This window comes from Dromaius novaehollandiae, chromosome 18 (assembly GCF_036370855.1).
Source record: "Dromaius novaehollandiae isolate bDroNov1 chromosome 18, bDroNov1.hap1, whole genome shotgun sequence".
NCBI classification, from domain to species: domain Eukaryota; kingdom Metazoa; phylum Chordata; class Aves; order Casuariiformes; family Dromaiidae; genus Dromaius; species Dromaius novaehollandiae.
In genome coordinates, this window is record NC_088115.1 from 12,652,604 (window position 1) to 12,671,897 (window position 19,294).

Below are 19,294 nucleotides of genomic sequence, written 5' to 3' on the forward strand. Positions count from 1 at the left end.
CCTTTATGGAGAACTGAACATTTTAATTAACAAGCAATTAATTTTAAATGATGAGACAAGATGATATCTCAAATCTGCCTGAGCAAAATATTCAGCCAGAAACCCCATTTCTCTCTCTGCTTTGGGAAGAAGATGCAGTCAGCAATCACTCTTACTTCAAAGCTAAGATGACTACGGTATCCAGGTACAAGTGTGACTTGCTCAATAAAACAATAAAAAATACCTTCTCTTCATCCTTCCTCAAAAAGTATAGTCAGACAAGATTTTCTTTCTAAAGATTTTACTTTTTTTTTCATTACTTGCATTATATATTAGCATTCTCCCTACTTTCCCATGTCCTTGCCTCCTTCTGCCCTCCAAAAGGGAACTGTCTCCAAATCAGCAGAACATGGGACACTTACAATCTCTTATAATCTATTTTTGACAACTGTTTACTCACATTGTCACCAGTGCTTCAAACATCAAGCAACGATTGGCACATAATGGGGAAGAACCAGGGAACTACAGACATGTTCAACACAGAATTTAGCAGCAGATACAACTGCCAAATTATAGGCCGCTATTCCTCCTGGAAAAGTATCCCTTACCTAGCTGAACAGAGGTTACAAGAAGTCCTTACAAGAAAATAAGCATGTTGGCAGCACCTTTCCTTTCCACCTTACTCTCCTTTCATTGCTATAAAACTATGTTCTAATGCCTATGAACAGGCATACCTAAACGAGAATAAAAATTGGTGCTCACATTTCAGGGATTTTGGTGGACTATCTCTAGTCGGATCTGTCAACTTGTGCTGCCCTTAGGGGCTGGAGAGCGCTGGGGCACTCAAAAGATGCCTCTTGTGGCTTAGTTTCATCCAGAGGAACCCAGTTCATGCACGCTAAGACTGTTTCATGGTGCAAGCCAAAACACAGCAAGTGGGGATGACGGAGAGACTCACTTCAAACGCTCACTCCCGATGCAAGCTAACATACTAACGTGGACAGACTGTTACTGAACCAAAGCAACTCATTAAGTCAGCAAAGAATTACGCACATTGTTTTCCCCATCCAGTTAGCTTCTGGTAGGTTAAATGAATTGAATCATTTACCCAGAAGTCAGATGAAGCCAGTGCAAGGGCTGCAGCAGGAACAAATGTGGTAAACTGGGGAGGAGGGAAGAGATGAAAACAGGTGAGAAAAAGCACCTTCCATTTTTGGTGGCAGCATGCTGTGACATCAGCTCAATCTGTTCTGTGAAATTTCACCATAAGGAAGCTGCGTGAAGTGTCCATTGCTATTGAAAGAAATGCACAAGCTCTATCTTCACAAATGGATGGGCAATCTTGGAGAAGGGGTGGGGGGACAGAAATCTGCGTATGTACAAGTCATTAAGTAAATGATATATCAACACCAACATTTTGATAGGTTTAATAACATTAAAATCAAATTAATTTAAAAGTCTTGATACCTTCCATCTGAACTTAAATTGCTTTTTTATTCATATTCATTAGAAGAATGGGTAGAAGACCTCACATGTAGAATCTAAACTTGGACCAAGTTTGTATAATAAAGCTAGTATACTATACCTTTCCTCAGTAAAAATGCTGTACTGCAGTAAGCTGCCAATGATATTTTGTTAAACAATAATGAAAGTGTTTTGTATACTGCACTAAAAGATTATGAACAATAACCGCACATATTTAGTCTTGGATATTCAAATAAAAAGCAGGTCAAGATGTTACTTTAAGCCAAGCCTTCCCTGTAAAAGTGTTTAACTGAAAGACCTATTAAGCCGCTTTTCTCTACTGCCAAAAATGGGGAGGTGCCAAAGAGAGGCACTTAACTGTGTATGAGTACTTGATTTGCTGTAGGTTTGGTGATGTCCAGAGCTAACCCTCAACACAGATGCGTTGCTATACTATAAAAACTGAGGCAAGTCTTTTATACTAGTATAAAAGTCCTCCATGTAAATATGCTCAAGCAACTTCTAATTTTATAGATACAGAATGAAGGCATGGAAAAAAGTCAACAATTGGAATGACTCCTTAAAAAGGACAGGCAACACAATAAGGCAAAACTGTTCACTTAGTTTGCTTTTCTTTTTCTACCTTTCTTTCCAAGGAAAAAGAGAAAGAATAAAAGGAGAAAAAGAAAGGAAAAATAAAGCATGCATGAGCACAAAAAACCTCTAGAAAATATAAAAGCTTTAACAAATCAAAACAAACAGGGTATCCTAACACTTCAGAATGACAGGAAAAACATGACATACACAACATACTCAACAGCACTGCAAGATGCTAAAGTGATGATAACAACCTAAGAACTGAAAGGAACACTCGGGATAGGAAGAATGATATAAAGGACGGAAAACTGAACAAGAGGCAGACAGAGGAAAGACTGTTATACTGCAGACAGACAAAAATTGAATGAAGAGAAAAGAAGTGTCAGGAAAATACCATAAATTGTTTACTTCATTTTGCAGAGGTGACAATATGAAAATATTGCAATAAAATAATGCTACAAAATGTGCAAAACATGCTGCAGACATCATCACTAGAAAACCAAGTACATTGTTTACATTTTGAGGGAAACAAGAAAGTGGTATTCTGACACACGTATTTTTCACTCAAACTAATAAACCCTGGGATATTTTCCAAGCTGTGAACAGGATAGTATTATGAACATCTGACAATTTCTGTGTACTTTAGAGGATTTCACTTCAAACCTTTGGTTATCACTGTTACCACCTACAGGTCATAATGCTGATTCCATTTTGGATCAAGTGTATTCTTCACAGTATCTGTAGAATGGCATTGGCCAGATCCGTCCACCACAACCTTAGCAAATGGATCAGGAAGTCCTAAGAGGAGGGAAAGAAAAAAATTAGCTAACAGATGAGGAAGCTTTAGAGACCTAAATCATTGTACAAGTTTGATATTTTAAATTTTATTTGAAGTTGGCTTTTATCAATAAATCACAGTCATATTCAACTAATGGGATATAACAGAATAATAAGACATTTATCAACCACAGGAAACCTGGCTAAAATAGCATGTTTCTTCATTTGGACTTTACATTTTTTTCTTGTTGTGTATCAGCAAGACAAATGCTTGGGAGAAGAACACTTGCTGAAAAGCCTCTAAACACCTTATTCAACCCTGAATTAGGGAGATTAAGTCCTCAAGGTAAAACGAATTCAACGGAAGGCAGCAAAAAAACAGAATTACATTCCTGCTACTTTTAAGGTTAATTGTAATCAAGATTTTTAGTTATTTGTATTACAGGAAACTACCAATAGTAGATTACTCACTGTTTGGAGGTCTGCCTAGTTTTGCACTCATTTAGTACCTTGAAAGGACTCAACAAAACCAGTGCAAAGATGCTGCAAAACCAGTGCTGCACTACACAGTTGAGGACAGGAAAGACGCAGCACCACCGCAGCCTACAATTACGTGTACTGAAACTGCTGATCTGTTCTGAGCTAATTCACTGACACTAAAAGGGATGGTGCCACCACTGATGTCCCAAACCATGCAGTCCTATCCTCTTTCCCCTCATACTAATTCTTCCACTCAGGTGGATGCACACAGACTGCTGAGGCAGCTAACCTGGTCAAATATTATTCCCTTTTTCTGCAATGTAAGTTTTATACTGTTTCAGCTTCCTCAGGTGGCTCATTACAGAGCCAGTCAAGCCCAGAGTGGCACAAGAGAAGCATCAGAGCACACGGGCACAAGGACAAAGCATACAGGGAAAGGGAGGAACGGGGGCCTTGGGGAAGCTGTTGTGCTTCAGACTGGCTTAGCTGTAATGTGGAATTCATCACAGTTCAAATCTTGCAGAGGTGTTTAGGTTTTTTTTTTTTTTTTTTTTTTGCATTATTATGTGTTGGGCACCTAAAATAACTTACAATCAATACAAAAGTTCGGATATACAGCAAGTTTTAGAAGAATCACAAATTACAGCATAAATCTATATGACCCCTTCTGAAAGTTTTTTTCAAATTTTAGGTCTGACCTTTTAAATTCTCCCCATCCCCACCTGGAAGTGAGGGAGGTGATCTGTGTGTGCAGTCCCACAGTCGGCAACATTCCTCCCTCTCTCCTTCATCTCCCTCTTACTACTTCTTTCAAAACATCATTACAGTTAACGAAAACATAATTTCAGAGTAGGTAAGTATTATGACATGGTTATTAATATTTAAAATGTGTATCTGTTTGCCAGGAAAAACAATTCTTATGTGCAAGACATTTTAATTAATACGTGGCACTAATATTGAAAAACATGTCATTTGCTGAGGAGAGTAAATCTGCTTCCCATCTCCAGCAGAAACACTACCAAAGTAGGGTAACATGACATTTCTGAGCCGACCTTTAATTTGTATGGAGATACTGCCCATCGACACCTACTATACTCTTTTCACACACGATGTTCAGACCACATTAACAGTCACTCTGGATTTACATTTTTAACTATAAATTCCAGGATCTACCATCACAAAAGTTACACCCTTAAATTTCCGTGTCTTCCTCCATGTCAAAATACCCAGGTTTTAGAGAGAGAGGTATGCAGGGAACAGAGCACGCATGCTGGTTGCTTGGGTTTTGTTATTAAAAATCACTCTGGGAGGAGTGTCACCTAAGAAAAATATTAAAAGCCCTTAAACAAAATGGTGCAAAAACATCAACCCCCCCCCAGCCCCTAATGCATTGCCTGTGTGTAAACAGTGATACGCAAAACTTAAGTAATATTTATCCTATCTATAAGTATATAAACTTTAACAGCTACTTACGGAAAAAATCCTTTTTCACCAAGTTTTTTGCACACAGTACTGTAAAAAAAAAAAAAACAAACAAGATATACATAATGAAGTTACTGATTCTTCACTAAAACAGAAAAAAGTTTGTTTGTTTGTTTTAAACCTGCCCAGCATTCCAGAAAGTCCCACTGGAGATAAAATGAATGGACATAAAAGATCTGTTCTCCTTTATCATTTATGTTGTCATGTAAAATAATCCCTAAAAGCTGAGCCAGAAGTGTCATCTTCTGGCACGTGCTCTGGGTAGACTACAGCAGAGCCGATACGGTAGTGCTTTCCTCGGGCAGTCGTTCCACAGGCATTTTCTCACCGGTTGAGCCACCTCCAGCGGTTCCCGGTTCAGCTCCCGGGCGAACGGGACCATTTCCTCCACGGCACAAGCACTTGTGCCAACGCAGTCCCTGGCGTTGCAGAAGCTGGGGATTATTTTCTGTTCTACAGAACAGGAAAAGCTTCCTGACCCTGAAGTTAGTGCATGATGCAGTCTAACCTTTTTTTTATTATCCAGTGTGAAAATCAAATAAAAGCTTTTACTTTAAAAACATTTGGGGGGAGTAAGCTAATTTTTAACACCAGAGTTTTGATGGCTCCAAAGATGTTTTTTTTGTGGAAGCTGAAGATTGTCTCAGTTTTTCATTTCTGTTTCAAATAAAGGCCAGGAGGATTTGCATTTGTCCACCAAAAATACAGGGAGGGAATGATCTCATATGAGAAAGGAATAGAGGAAGAAAGGGGACAACTTTCAGATAAAGGTGCCGAGGTACACACAAACACACAGGAGACTTCTCACAAAATGCACTGTTTGTCAATGGCATACATTTATCCATTATCAGAGGTTTAGTAAACAGCAACTGCTAGATACCTGTGCAACACACTAAAACATTTACCGAGAGCACAAGAAGATCCTAGCTATTGAGCGAGAGGAGAAATTCCCACAGCTAGTATGGAAAAATCAAAGCAAATAAACAGAGGTATTTGGCTGGAATCAATGCTGCGGAAGACCCCTCAGTATGGGATTGCCATGGATATTTTTTTCCTCTATAATTCCCAGTATTTATTACTACCAGTAAGTGCAAAGATGGAAAACTGCATCAAGTAAGCGCATCCCACAAGCTGTCACCAACTCAAACAAGCAAGCAAAGGCGGTCACGCTTTCCCCTACAGAGTATCCCAAAGTGACCAGCAAGGCTGCCGATTCCTCAAGATCAATTTTTTCCACAGTATCTGCACAAACGCGAGTAAGGGAGGGCAGTCGATGAGCACTGCCACGGAGATTTCCACGGCCAAGGAAGAGAAGCACAGTCCTGAACGGCTTGGCATGCTAGCGCAGCAAAAGTTACAGATTATTCTAAATCAATGGAATGAAGGCTTTCCCAATTTTTATGTGGCCATGCTCATAAAAGTGTCGATTTTCGTGAAGCTGCTTTCCACGTGAATTTGACACTTGTAAAACTCTAGCTAATGCTCTACTCAGGTCTGAAGAAAACAAACAGGGACACCACGTAATGACTAATGGCAGTCATCCTACAATCCCCTGTGCATTGACATCTATCACAAAAAAAAGGGAAAAAAAACCTCTCGCCAAAGTTTTAGCAACTCAGTTTGATGCAAGAGGTGCTAATAACAATACTGCAAACCTAGAAACAACGTGCCTGATTCTAGGCACCTTTGTAAGAAGGGAAAAAGGTCAAGAAATGCTGTCTCTCAGTTCAAAGCCTGAACTGGAATCCTAAAGCACAGCTATATTTAAGGGATTTTCACCCAGTAATTCCACTGCAGAGAGCTCAAAGTGGTAAAATATTAGAGGAGAACCAAGCATTTTAGGTACCACTGATACCTGCAGTTCAAGCATGTATAGCAAACAGACTGTCACACCACAACCAGCTTCACAAAACATTCAGATAAAATCCTCGGGATGATGTAATAAAAACCACAGTTACTAAAGATCCCCAAGTGCCCAGCAATTTAAAATCTATTCAATGTATACAACTGATAAAAGCTTGAAGAAACAGATAATAACAGAAACTTAAAAAAAAAATGCTTCTGCAAGAAGATTGAGACTTTATTAAATCAGGAATATCCTCAGCCTCAAAGCTGTCAACAGACACCACTCACCTAAGAGCTGAGAGAGGTTACGGCTCACAAGCCATCTTCCATAAAGCGGGGAAAAACTTCAAGTAGAACAGATGCTTACAGAAAAGGCAATTTTTTAGATATTTCAAAAAACAATTATCTGCACAATTTCATCCTTTACACACACACCCCCCTCCAGAAATCTCAAGGCAAGCTGAAGAGTTTAAATTCTACAGTTTAGTCAAAATTCATCTAATGTGCAGCAAGTCAGATGGTATGCCCCTGAAATCATGTAATGGCTAAAATAAAAAAAGGTTTGAATAGTCTTTTGAGGCAGAAATTGCAGGTTAACTCATTATAAAATGTTCCTTTCAAACCATAAATCAACTGTGTCAGTGCAATTTTCCCAAAGTCTCGTGTTTATAAAATTGGGCACATGCAGAACATGCAAAGTACTGAGGGTTTCCCCAACAATCAGACATTAGTGAACAAGCTAGTATTGTTGGCTCAAGATCTCTCCTTCTAGTAGCCATGCTTAAGGAAAATCAGATGTCAACCAATTCTGGCTTTGTCAGATTAACAAAACAGGAGAGACAGTGAGAACCATCGATTCGATTAAAACACCCTCTCTAGCAGATATTTCTAGGCAAACAAGCCTGGACACCATGAGCATCAGCTCAGTTCTAAAGGCAAAAGTCTTTTGCCACGTACAAAGCTCTAATCTAACTCAGGACTTATTTTGGACAAAAGGTTTCCCACGGATGGGGAAAGTACCAGAGCTTATGTTTCATTTTCCTAACAGTTTCAACACCGTGTTACTTAGACCTACTCTAAATATTCTGATAACCAACTGATTAATAGTTCCCTGAGAATAAAAGCTAAGGAAGCCTGGTTTCCTATGGATTTCTGTTTTATGGCTGACCGAAAGCTACAGCTGAAGCTTTTCCCACTGCTAGCGCATTTACACAGACCCTCTCCCACGCAGCCTCTGCAGCGGTCTAGCAACGCAGGATCCCGCTGCAGCGTTCTCCTCTCACTTCAGGTCACTCCTAGGGTCTCCTCTTTATCCAAGCAGCCAGTATCATAAAACTTGCGGGACTTAATTATCTTCGAGACCTCTATCCTTTGTCAATTTGAGCCACAGATTCAAAAATCAGAAAGAAACAAAGCAAGATCTTTGTTTTCTTAAAAAGCCAAAGTAAAATGCTGATGACTCTGGAACCAAAGTCGCTATCGTTACCAGATTTACACAGCGGCCCCGGTCACAACATTAATAAAACGTCTAAGGGCACACAAGGCCACTGCAGGGGGTTATCTGTTATTTGTAAATATTTGTTTTAAAATGTTTTTGATGAAAATTATTTTTAAATTAAAAACGTTAGTTAAGCCATTTGAACTCCCACTGAAGGTTTCCAATAACCAGAATGCAAACCAATGGCTGTATACATTGACATTGGTTCGGGGTGGGGGGGAGCATTGCACCATAACTGCATTATCAAAATACATTAATGTCTTCTAGTATGTATATCTATAGGTAGACAGTATTTATTACAAAATACCAGTGAGTCAGTGGATATCTATGTTTTATACTTACTACAGACTTCCTGGGTAGTCTACAGAAAGCACAGTATTAATGTTCCAATCTGAAGGAACAATACACATGTGCCAAGACAAACATGCACATCAATTCTACATACTATACGCTCGCTAAATACCTTTTTATTGTTCCTTATAATCTCACTCTAACATACACTACTTAGGTCAGTTCACAGGAACACTGAAAGAGCAAAAGGATATTACAAGCTACTTAGTCTCCTCCCTGACAGTTTTGTTGAGTATGCAAGAGCTATACTTAAAAGCAGGAATTAAAACTAAATCACATTTGCCAGTTTTCTCCTTCTGACTTGCTTATAGCTACAGTGACTGCCATTAACAATGGTTTATTGAAAAATATTTTAAATATTGCAACTATGTGCAAAATACATATTTAATATCCCCAAACTCTTGTAATTTCCTTTACATGCTAGGCATTACAATGTGCATGCAATTATAGACAGACACAAAATAACTAGTTCATTTCACAGGGAAAAAAAAAAAAAGAACTGATTACTGAAAACCTGAATTTTACAGAAAGATAAATATTTATCTCATTTTCTGAACTCTGCTTACTCTTCCGCTAGTTACTGAAGAACTCTTTTCTTACAATTACTTTTTATTTTGGAATAATTTTACAGAAAAACTTTAGTGCTTTTTTTATGACAGCAAACTCCGTTGTTATGGAAGGTATTCACTGTTGTTACGATTTTATTTAAATACTGAAACATACATTTATTTCAGAACAGTAAGTATATATAACACAAGGTCTCCATCCTTAAAAGGGAAGACGACTACAAATGAAAATGAACAGCGCCACAGAGGAAGCTAGCAAGGAAAACGAGGGAAAAATGAGAGATTCTAGAGAATCATCACATCTGAGAAGTGCAGCAGGTAGGAGTGTGGTGAAGCTAATCACCTCCAATGGCAAGACCTAGAACAAGTCTGGAAGGAAGGCAACAGCAAGGAAAAAAACATTATCTGGATTTCTTAGAGAATGGATGGTGTTCTTCCCACTCCCTGGCTACCATTACAGCTAACTGCATTTTTTGCTGTGACTGCTACTCTGATGCAATCAACTGCGCTGGCTCCTTTTTAGCAAGCCCGCGATGCTAGGAGAGAACTGAACAGACTGAGTCAGCGTACATACGCAAGACCCCGTCCCGTAGGAGGGCTCAAGCCAACCCATAGCCAGGCTACCCTTGTTTGATGCTCCCTGTCGTCTCCACCCACACCTTCCCACCCCCCTGACTACATCGGCACCAATATTCGTTAGCTGTGCGACCGACCGCTTCGTAAATCCCATACAACAAAACACCCATCACCAGGGTTTGGGTGCCGGTCAGGGTTTTGGCCGAGTCTGTCTTCCGAGTGGGCTTACCGCATCCTGCACGTGCAGGCCGGCAGCAACGCTGACGCAAAGCGGGAGCCAGCAACAGGTGAAAAGGCGCACGCTTGCCGGAGCCCGGCTTACATCGGCTGTGTTTGCCTCCAGTTCGAAAGCTGATGGACGTTTAAAACCAGTAGGTATGGCATGCAACACCTACAGGTATTTCCAACCTGTATCAAATTGTTTATGCAATTCTGATACCCAATTTGTGCATCCAACTCCTTCATATCTGGAAAACAGGAATACTACTGCTATAGCACCACAGCGTACCAGTGAGGTGTATTTGTATATTATGTACTCTCATCCATCTGCTACAATGTCTCTTGATTTATGACAAAATTACAAAACCATGAAGTACTAGTACCTAAGGACTACAGCTGTACAATAGAAATAACTTTTTTTTAAAAATTCTGGATTAAAAATAAGATTTCTTAAGCTATCTTTTAAAATAAATAATTTCTAAATATGTACATCAGAGAGATACCAATACTATCAAGGCAAGACATAGGAAGAAAGGTAAATAAATAAAAAGCAATCATAAATGTCCATGGCATGTCAAGCACACTAACTAAAGAAACTGGGAAAGAAACACATACCCAACACATTTGAAACACAGTACGTGACTTAGCAGGAAAACAAACCCCCATCTCACGTCAAACATTCAAAAGCAACCAATACTGTGTCAACAGGCAGTCGAAAGTTTATAGGAGGAAGAAAAGGACTGGGTCCAAAACTAAGATTATGTTTACTAATCTTCTGGCTTTTCACGTGTCATCACCCTAGAAAAACTAGCTCAGCCTTCTGAATCAAACCAGCAGTTTTAGCATTGTAATTTCTGCTTTTTTTTTTTTTTTTACCCAAGGGTTTTCTCCTAGAAAAAGTGCTCGTTTCAGAACATATGGAACACATGGGAGAAGACATGCTGCCTATCAATTTTTACCACAATAGTTCATTTTGAAGACAAGTCTTTCTTCCCTCCACAGAAACACCATCTTTTAATGAAAGCCATTAACATTGCTTTTTGTGATCGGATCCCAGTTGTTTGCATGTAATATGCAATGCAATACAATCACTAAAATAAGTCCCAGCTGTAGAAACACAATGCTGTGCTGTTGCTAATGTGCGCTGCACTGATAATGAATGGTCGTCTATGCTTTAATCTGAATAAAGCTCCCAACTGCTCTGTCTCTTCTTGCCAAAAATTCCCCTTCCTCCTCCAGACTGTGGTTGCATTCCAATTACACTGCTGATTGGAATGAGCCTCCTTCGGGGGGAGGGAAGGCGGGGAGGGAAGCAAGCGAGCATACACACACCCCTCTTGCTTTCAGATTACTGCCCCTGGGACGCAGAAATTGCCTGGGGTATTTTGAACCTACCCACTTACATTGCGCACTTCTCTCCACGTTATATAAACTCCGCAGAAAGCGTGTTTTCCCTGCGAGCCCGCACTGGAGAGGCGCAGACGGACACCCCGCGCAGGTTCCAGCCGGACAGCTCACTACTTTAAACATTTCGAACAAATTCCTACTGTTTTCTTTCATTGTTGGCCTGCTGCAAAGCAACTTGTATTTTTCTGCTTACATTCCCTCCTCTGACCTGCCCAAATTCCCACAAGGGAAGATATAAAACAAGAGGTTCTTAACTATTCACCGAACAAAAAGAGCTGTAAATAACGCCATACAGAGCTGCAAATACAGCTGCTGAGGCAGTAAAAACTTTCTCAGTTAACATTTTGAAATAAAATTGTTTATCCCAACTATCCACATTAAATTTTATTTTACAATTATTCTCTCCGAGGATTCTTTTTTCCGTTTTCATTTCCTTTTAATTTTAATTTCCCTTGAAAGGTGAGAGCTTTTTCTGCAGATGAACAAACTGTAAATGTCAGAACATGACCATAAACTGAGAATTTACTTTCAGTTAATGAAATTCATACATTTTAGAAGATTGCAGTTGATTATAACCAAGAAGGGACACTCAAAGATCAGTAAGCCTAACAAATATATGTTCTACAGGTGCACGGGGTTTCTGAGCAAAGAGGTATTGAAATGTGCAGTGCCTAAGAGCGCAGCAGCTGACTATCACGCTAACCATGAGCGCCAACCAACGCGCGCTGCAAGGTTTCATGTTGCACCTAGCAATAAAGAGGGCTGCAGCTGCTCCTCTCTCAGACCAGGCCCAGCTATCGCGAGGGTGCAAGGTGGATCAGGAAGCTGAACCGGCTTAACAGAGAAATAACCTTCTGGGGAGACGGATTAGTTTTCCACCGGCTCTGAGAGCTGAGCTGATTTATCCTGCGGTCACACAGCCAGTACGTCTAATGCAAAGTGGGCAAGAAGAAGCCGGACTACTTTTCTGGCAGCAGCTTGCAGTTACGCTATAAAAGTACACTTCACACCACTCAGTTTTCCAGCACTAAAACCAAAACAAAATACCCCCTCCCAATATTTTCTCTTCAACACATCCTCCTAGTTTTTCTACTCTCTCTGGTCTGCAGTTCCAGACATTTAAAAAGAAGGGAAAAAAAGACAAAAAAGCAGCTGATTTCACCATTAGGATGCCAAATTAACTACCCAGTCCCCTCCAAATTTTCAGAGACAACCTAAAAAATTCAGATTGCGTTTTATTTTCTCTTTCCCAAAAGCACACTCAGAAGCCTAGAACCAAAATTCTCTTGCAAGTATATACAGCCCTTGGCTTTCAGGTTGCTCCATTTTACCACTTGATTCCTTCTCTTACTGAAGTTTCACAAAGCAGTAGAAATTTAGAGTAACCTAGCGAGCACTAAACTAGCATTAGTGCAAAACATGCGCAAGCACAGAGGCTGGCACGCCCTTCTCAAAAAGGTTTAAGTTTTTACCTCAATGCTTTAAATTAGCTGACATTCAGTGCTCTCCAAATTAAAACCTTAAACAGCACCCTCTGAAGACCTAAGCAAGCTGAAAGGGTCACTAGTCACCCAGATTCCTGGGTTTTGCCGGGACCGGTACAGACAGTGCGTGCTGAGACAAGGGTGCCCAGCGCCACACAGAGAAGCCCAGTTGGTCCAGGCACGCTGGGCAACCCGGTGACAATTTCGGACAAACTCTGCTTGGTAAGATTAACTGTAAACTCTCAGCCATCCGCTAGATCCACGGATCCGCAGCAGCAAAGAACAGCGCAAGCGCTGCCTACTCTTCCAAAGGCAAAAATCAGACAGGTAAACTCAAACCACCAGCACCTGTTCAAGCTAATCTAGGTATCTTTTCCTGAAATGCATTAGGAAAGGCATACGTGACCCCTTCTGTCCCCAGAGCTGCGGGAGGCAGCACGGCTCGGACGGATGGTAACCTCTTCAGCTGGCACAGCTGTCTGGAGTGGACATCCGCCCGTATTCTTGCCACGTACAGTTAAATCTCCTACTGGCAGGAAGCTCATTTCCAATTCTATTTCAAAATTATAGATCTAATTTAAACTGCAATGTAGATTTAGACTCATATACCAATTTTAATTGATCTGTCCTATGTGGAATATATATTAGAACCATTCAGAAGTACTAATAAATTTTAAAGGGCTATTAAGATACTAACATGTTAAAAAAATCCAACATGCTAGCTCTAAGGAATATATAAAGCATTATTGTTAGGTTAATATCCAAATGCAAGGTAGACAGCTTTTAAGTAAGCTCTTTTTAATACATATTAGGATAATCTTAGGATTAGAAATGCACTTTTTACAAGAATTTCCTTTAATAATTGTTAAAATTCTAAATTGTCCCATAAACACATTTCTGCAAGTTCAACTTCAACACAAGCCAGATGCTAAATCCTTAATATGCCACATGTGAAGTGAAACCCATTTCAAAGGACCACAGGCACCTGCTTACAAGCACTGTCAGTTGGAAATCTATGTCTCAACAAATCAGAATTATTCCTTGGAGACTGAACAAATTTAAAAAAATGCAATAACTTGCATTCACGCACCAAAGAGCAACACGGAATATACAGAAATGAGAACATGTCCCAATAATGAAATACAATTTAAACCACTATAAAATATGCCAGAAACTAACATAGTAACAGTACATTTTTCTTTCCAGCAGACTGTAGATAGACTGTATTAAATCCTCCTTATAACTGCATGTTGTATTTTGACTGGTTTTAGAATACTGGGCCTATATTACTTGCATGTAATATAACTCATGGAGATCAAAATTCAAAATGAAAATATCATGCATTTACCATGGAAGAACCATTAATAAAGATGCATTGCATCACTGCATATAAACAGTTAAGCCAAAAAATCATTCATCTCGTGCAGCAATAAAATTCTGGGACAGAGGCTCCCAGGCTATTTTGAATTCGGTAAGGGGGGAGGAGGGACGAGGACTCAAGTCTCCGGCAGTCGGTGCCTACGATGCCCCAGTGACTTGTGGACGCAGCCAGATGGAGTCTGCCTAGATTTGCCCTGTTTAGACTCCTGTTTTAACATCATGATGTCTACTTCACAGCATTGTTTTACTGTAAACAAAAGGCTTCCTTTTCCACTTCTCCTCCCTTACTCCACTCCAAGCCAAAAGTAAAACAAAACAAAACAGAAGAAACCCACACCACAGAATTCTTCCTTCAAGCAGCTAATGTATTCGCGTTTCCTCGATTCAGGCCGCGATGGGCTTGCCGCCACACACATCACAGTCTATTCATGCGTCCACTTTATTTGATATGCCTGTCAAGGGGTGAAGGAAAGAAATCACGCTGCCACTTCTGCAACGAAGGCAGGAACCCTCCCCAAGCATTTTAAACCCGACCATGCGGGCTTAGCAATCTCCTTTATACAAATCATGTTTGAGCTAGTGAAACTGAATATGTAGGTGCAAAACCTGAAAAATTCTCTTCTTTTTTTTTGAGCTACATCCTAAATATGCAAATTAGGTCTAAATGATACAGTATTACAACACTGCTATGGGGGTTCTGTGTAAGCCAGGGCTTCGATCACTGCCTTGGACACCAAAAAAGAACCAGTAGTAACATGTGGGAAACTTCAGGAAAACAAAGGCTATTGCGAATATTTGCATTTCCTGGTTTAGTGTGGATGGAGCCTCTCAGACCAGCCAGGATGTTCCTAATGCATAACTTTTATACACCAGAAATTCCACTTAACTTCTCCACCCTACTGGAAATGGCCTAACCCTCACAGCTTGTCCCTTTTCCAACACTTTAAAAATCACTATTGCATCATCAATTCATCATAAATACACCACTTACATGTAGTGAATAGCATGCTGATCAGTAGGGGGAAAAACATAGCTTTAAGTTGAAAACTATTAAAATGATTTAAAAAAAAGAATAAAAAGGATGCCAGCAGTCAAAGATCAACTTCCAAATCAATTTCAAAGTTGTTTCTCATATTTGTAGTAAATACAGACTACAAATTCATACTCCAGTAAAAGTTACCAGGGTAGGAGATGGAAATTCAGTAAAGATAACTGAATCCACCAGTGTTAATGTTGTATTTGCTGTATACATTTCTCTATTAAAGGTATTTCGTCTTCCTGAAGTATTAAAAACGTAATTCCCATAAAAACTTTAAATTAAAAGTAACATTGCCAAGGTTATCCTCTCTAATCTCAAACCTGCAGAGGAGATTATTATATGCAAGCATGAGCAAAGTAAACTCTTTCATGAGCATACATTCTACTATCCTAGAAATAAAGTAGTATTTAAGAGCTCAAGAAAAGAAAGGGGGGGGAGGGTACTCATATCTCAAACTTTTAAGAATCATTATGCTAAAATCTTACCTCAGTCCTTAAAGACTTTTCGAAATCCCAGCAGTTAGTTTTTAACCAAGACCTATCTTAAACAGAAGTGATGAGTCCAAAATTGTCAAATCGTATGCCCCCAAATCCTTAGCCAGCACAGGATTCTTCCACCGAAGGTGCCTAAATAAAAATCACGACAAGGAAGTTTACCCACCTACTTTGTAGCCCGTTTTGATAAGAAGGGTGTGGTGGAAAAAGCTAACGCTAGAAACACCGGAGCTCTGTTCTGCCCGATGCATTTCATATACCTACGAAAATGTGCTGGGGGAAAAAAACATCTTAACAAGAAGCAGAGCCCTCGGATTTGTTTCCCTGCAGTACAACTCTCCACCCTCTGAATGATCTATAGTGGAGGCAACAACAAAAGAAATTCATGATCTAATTGCCAACCAGACAAGAATGCCCTGAATTCTAAAAAGGGCTTCAGACAAGAGGCACCTGCAAGCAGCCCCGGCTCCCGGGTAGCAGGAATTGTAGCTGCCTGAAGCTTTTCGGGCTGCGGGACCGCAGCCACCTCCATCGGAGGACCACAGTCACACACTTGATTTAAGCAGGAAGTCTCAAAATTTTGTCCCTGTTACAAACACGATCCTAGTGGGACACCGGGCTACCAGCTGGTGCTTTCCAGGGGAACCACGCACAACTTACCCGTTGGGCTCACAGTAATTCTCACACCACTCTTCAGCAAAACATTAAATATTAACCCTATCAACACTACTGCTTCATAGGAAACAATTCCCAAAACATGACGGCAATCAAGGTGACAACTTTAAAAAAAGTCAATTCTGCCATTTCAAAAATAGAACTTGAAACAATTGAGTGATTGCTTTTAATCATTCCATAATAAATAAAACAATGTTAAAGAACTCATGAGGATCGTGATTTGAATACTATCACTAGTTAGGCTCCCCTCCCGTGTATTTTACAAATCTAAACTCTCAGTTCAGCGTAATTTTGCTTTAGTAGTACACTTGATCTACTGAAGTCATACTGCATGAGGAAAATCTACGTGAGTGATGTGCTCTTACATCTTCCTGTATCAATACTGTCAACTGGACACATGAAATCTGAGCTGCCTCCCCAACAAAAGCTGTATCCTGGCTCCTCCTCCTCCTTTAACGGAGTTGAAATATTTAAGCACAATGGCCCTACGTTTACTTTTGGGGAGGTAAATTGTTTTTGGAGGAATGCCTTCAACTTTGGAAAGAGCCTCTCTATTGAGCTTGACAGTTCAATTTTCTTTTAAGTCAAGTCTTGCTTTAAAGGACATTTATTAAAGGCTTTTGCCAAAAAAGATAGGGTCAGCACAAAGACCTCTGTGGACTACATGTACTTTTATCGGGTTACGATGCTTATACCTCTTTGTTTACTTAATTCTGTCCATACCTACAGAAATGCAATACCATATAAATGGGGAAAACATCAACTGCTTAGTGTCTCTTAGTCCAGGCTATTTCCCCATCAAAAAAACATAAAGCCTCATCTACAAGAGAGAGCTCTACCTATGTACTATATAACTTATAAACTGATTTAGTTAAATCATCGTAGTCCCTTAATATTAACAGATTGTTTAGGCTGTGTGTAAACAGATGTGTTCTACAGATCAAATTTAAACAGTTTAAGCAGCCACCACTGTTAAACAGAACTGAGGTAACTGCATGAGCAATCCTATTTATTTCAACAAAATTAAAGCAGCTTATATTAAAGTACTAAGGGTTTTTTTTTGTACAAGTTGTTTAAATTATTTAATTAAATCAGTACAATATTTATACACTACTGTAAAAATAATATAAATAGGTTTTAAAGAGACAGAACAATAAAGAATTTGGATGAAACAGCTCGCCATTGTACAAAAAGAGAGATTCTTGCCCCCCACCCCAAAGTTCACCATCAATTTAAACTATGATTTCAGAAACCTTTTGAGAAGATGCCATGCTCAAGTGGCAAAAAGACAATTTTTTGAGAAAGAAGAGTACACGGCAAAAGATATGGAGACCCAAGAGTAGGAAAAAAAAGTGGGAAGCAGGTGATACCCAAAGAGGAAAGAGTATGAAGCTGAGTAATAGTTGGACTGCACTAATGTGCAAAGTTTTAACACTGTGAGTGAACACTCCTAGCAGTGTAGCAGATGAATACAAATCCAGGGAGATAATTTGAAGAAGCAGGAGAATATATCCACTACCAGGCACCTACACAGGCAGAATGGCTTTCAAACCCAATGAGCATGCAAGTGCTTCCACAGACCTCAAACACCAATTACAGGCCTCAAAGTCTGCGTGGTCACGATGGAGCTTTCGAGAGGGACGCGGGCATGCACAGCCCTCAGTTACTCCCGTGCCTGCGGCTCTAGAAAGCCCCAGCCTCTTGCAGGTCCGCTCACAAAGCGCTATCCTAAGCATCACGCCCCGATTTCCACCAGTTCGTACATGGCTGCATATGCAAGGCAAGAGGCAAGGCTGCCAGACCCAGTTTTCCAGAGCAATCTTTAGATTTATTTTCTAGACACACTGCTTCTTAGAGAATTCAACTGCTAATTGAGTGCTATTCCAGGCTCAAAAATAATATAAATATTTGCTTAACAATGTATTAACTTATTACATAAAAAACATTTCCCCTCTCACAGCTATCTTCTTACATTTCGGTTATTTAACACTAAATTCTTTGCAATCACCCAATTCCATTATTTTCTGAACCACTTACGTATCTTAGAGCCAACAAGACAATTTATAGTAAATAAAACATGAACACAGGCATACTAGAACTCTGCAGTCATCCATATGAATTATGAAGGAACAAAGAGGGCACAAGCCTTTCCGCCTTTACATTCCTTCAACTAGTTCTGTAAACTGTAGCTCCTTTTTGTACCAATTAATTAAACTTAAAAATTCACAAATATATTCCCTGTTTACAACATCTGATAGACCAAGACTATCCTTTGCATGTTGTAGAAACTGAACTGCATTATCAGCGTTAAATAGATACAAGCTTTTTAAATACTGAAAATCAAAATGCAATGGCATCTACATCTCCAGTTAATCATGTATTTTTACTGAATACATGCAAATAAACTATACTAAGTCACTTTACCAAGTTCTGCCAGTGTCACTCATGTCACGGTTGCATTCCAGACACAAACAGTCCTCACTAAAAGGTAAAATTGCCAAAGGCTAGTAAGATTGGAGTGCTTTCAGGATCCATGCAAACATTTTATGATTTAGTTAAAAGCTGCAAAATTACCTAAACATGTTCAAATTTATAAAACAGACATTAGAACAAACAAGCAAGTCTAGTAGATTTTGATCTTAAATTTAGACTGCTGTTCAGCAGACAATTTAAAAAAAAAAAGGATTGGGAGAAGATAAAGTGTTAATCACATATTTGGTGGTTTATGAGCCAAAGCAGTCTGAGGTTTAAACTGCTTCTGCTCAGTGCTCATCCCATTCAGAGACGATGAATCATTTCCCATTTGGCAACACTTCTGCCTACAAGGCTGTCTTCTGTGAGATTTCTCCTGTATCCTTGTAATAGATTTGCTAATTTAGTACACCTGACTTTGAGCAAAAACCATTGTTGCCAGCTGTCAGACTAGACCTCGTCCTGTTTATCAGACACATCTAAACCATCCTGTTCTGCCCCAATCACAG

The 19,294-nt window shown here is 39.6% G+C and overlaps 1 protein-coding gene across 1 annotated transcript in view; it reads right to left on the reverse strand.

The window, feature by feature from the left end:
- The window catches only part of SMURF2 (SMAD specific E3 ubiquitin protein ligase 2), a 68,882-nt gene that overhangs the window by 34,577 nt on the left and 15,011 nt on the right, over positions 1-19,294 (reverse strand). Inside the window, exons 2-3 of the mRNA XM_026099062.2 lie at positions 4,771-4,809; positions 2,730-2,838 (exon numbers count right to left, since the gene is read on the reverse strand). Coding sequence (XP_025954847.1) covers positions 2,730-2,838; positions 4,771-4,809 — 148 coding nt within the window. The remainder of the gene's footprint in view (positions 1-2,729; positions 2,839-4,770; positions 4,810-19,294) is intronic.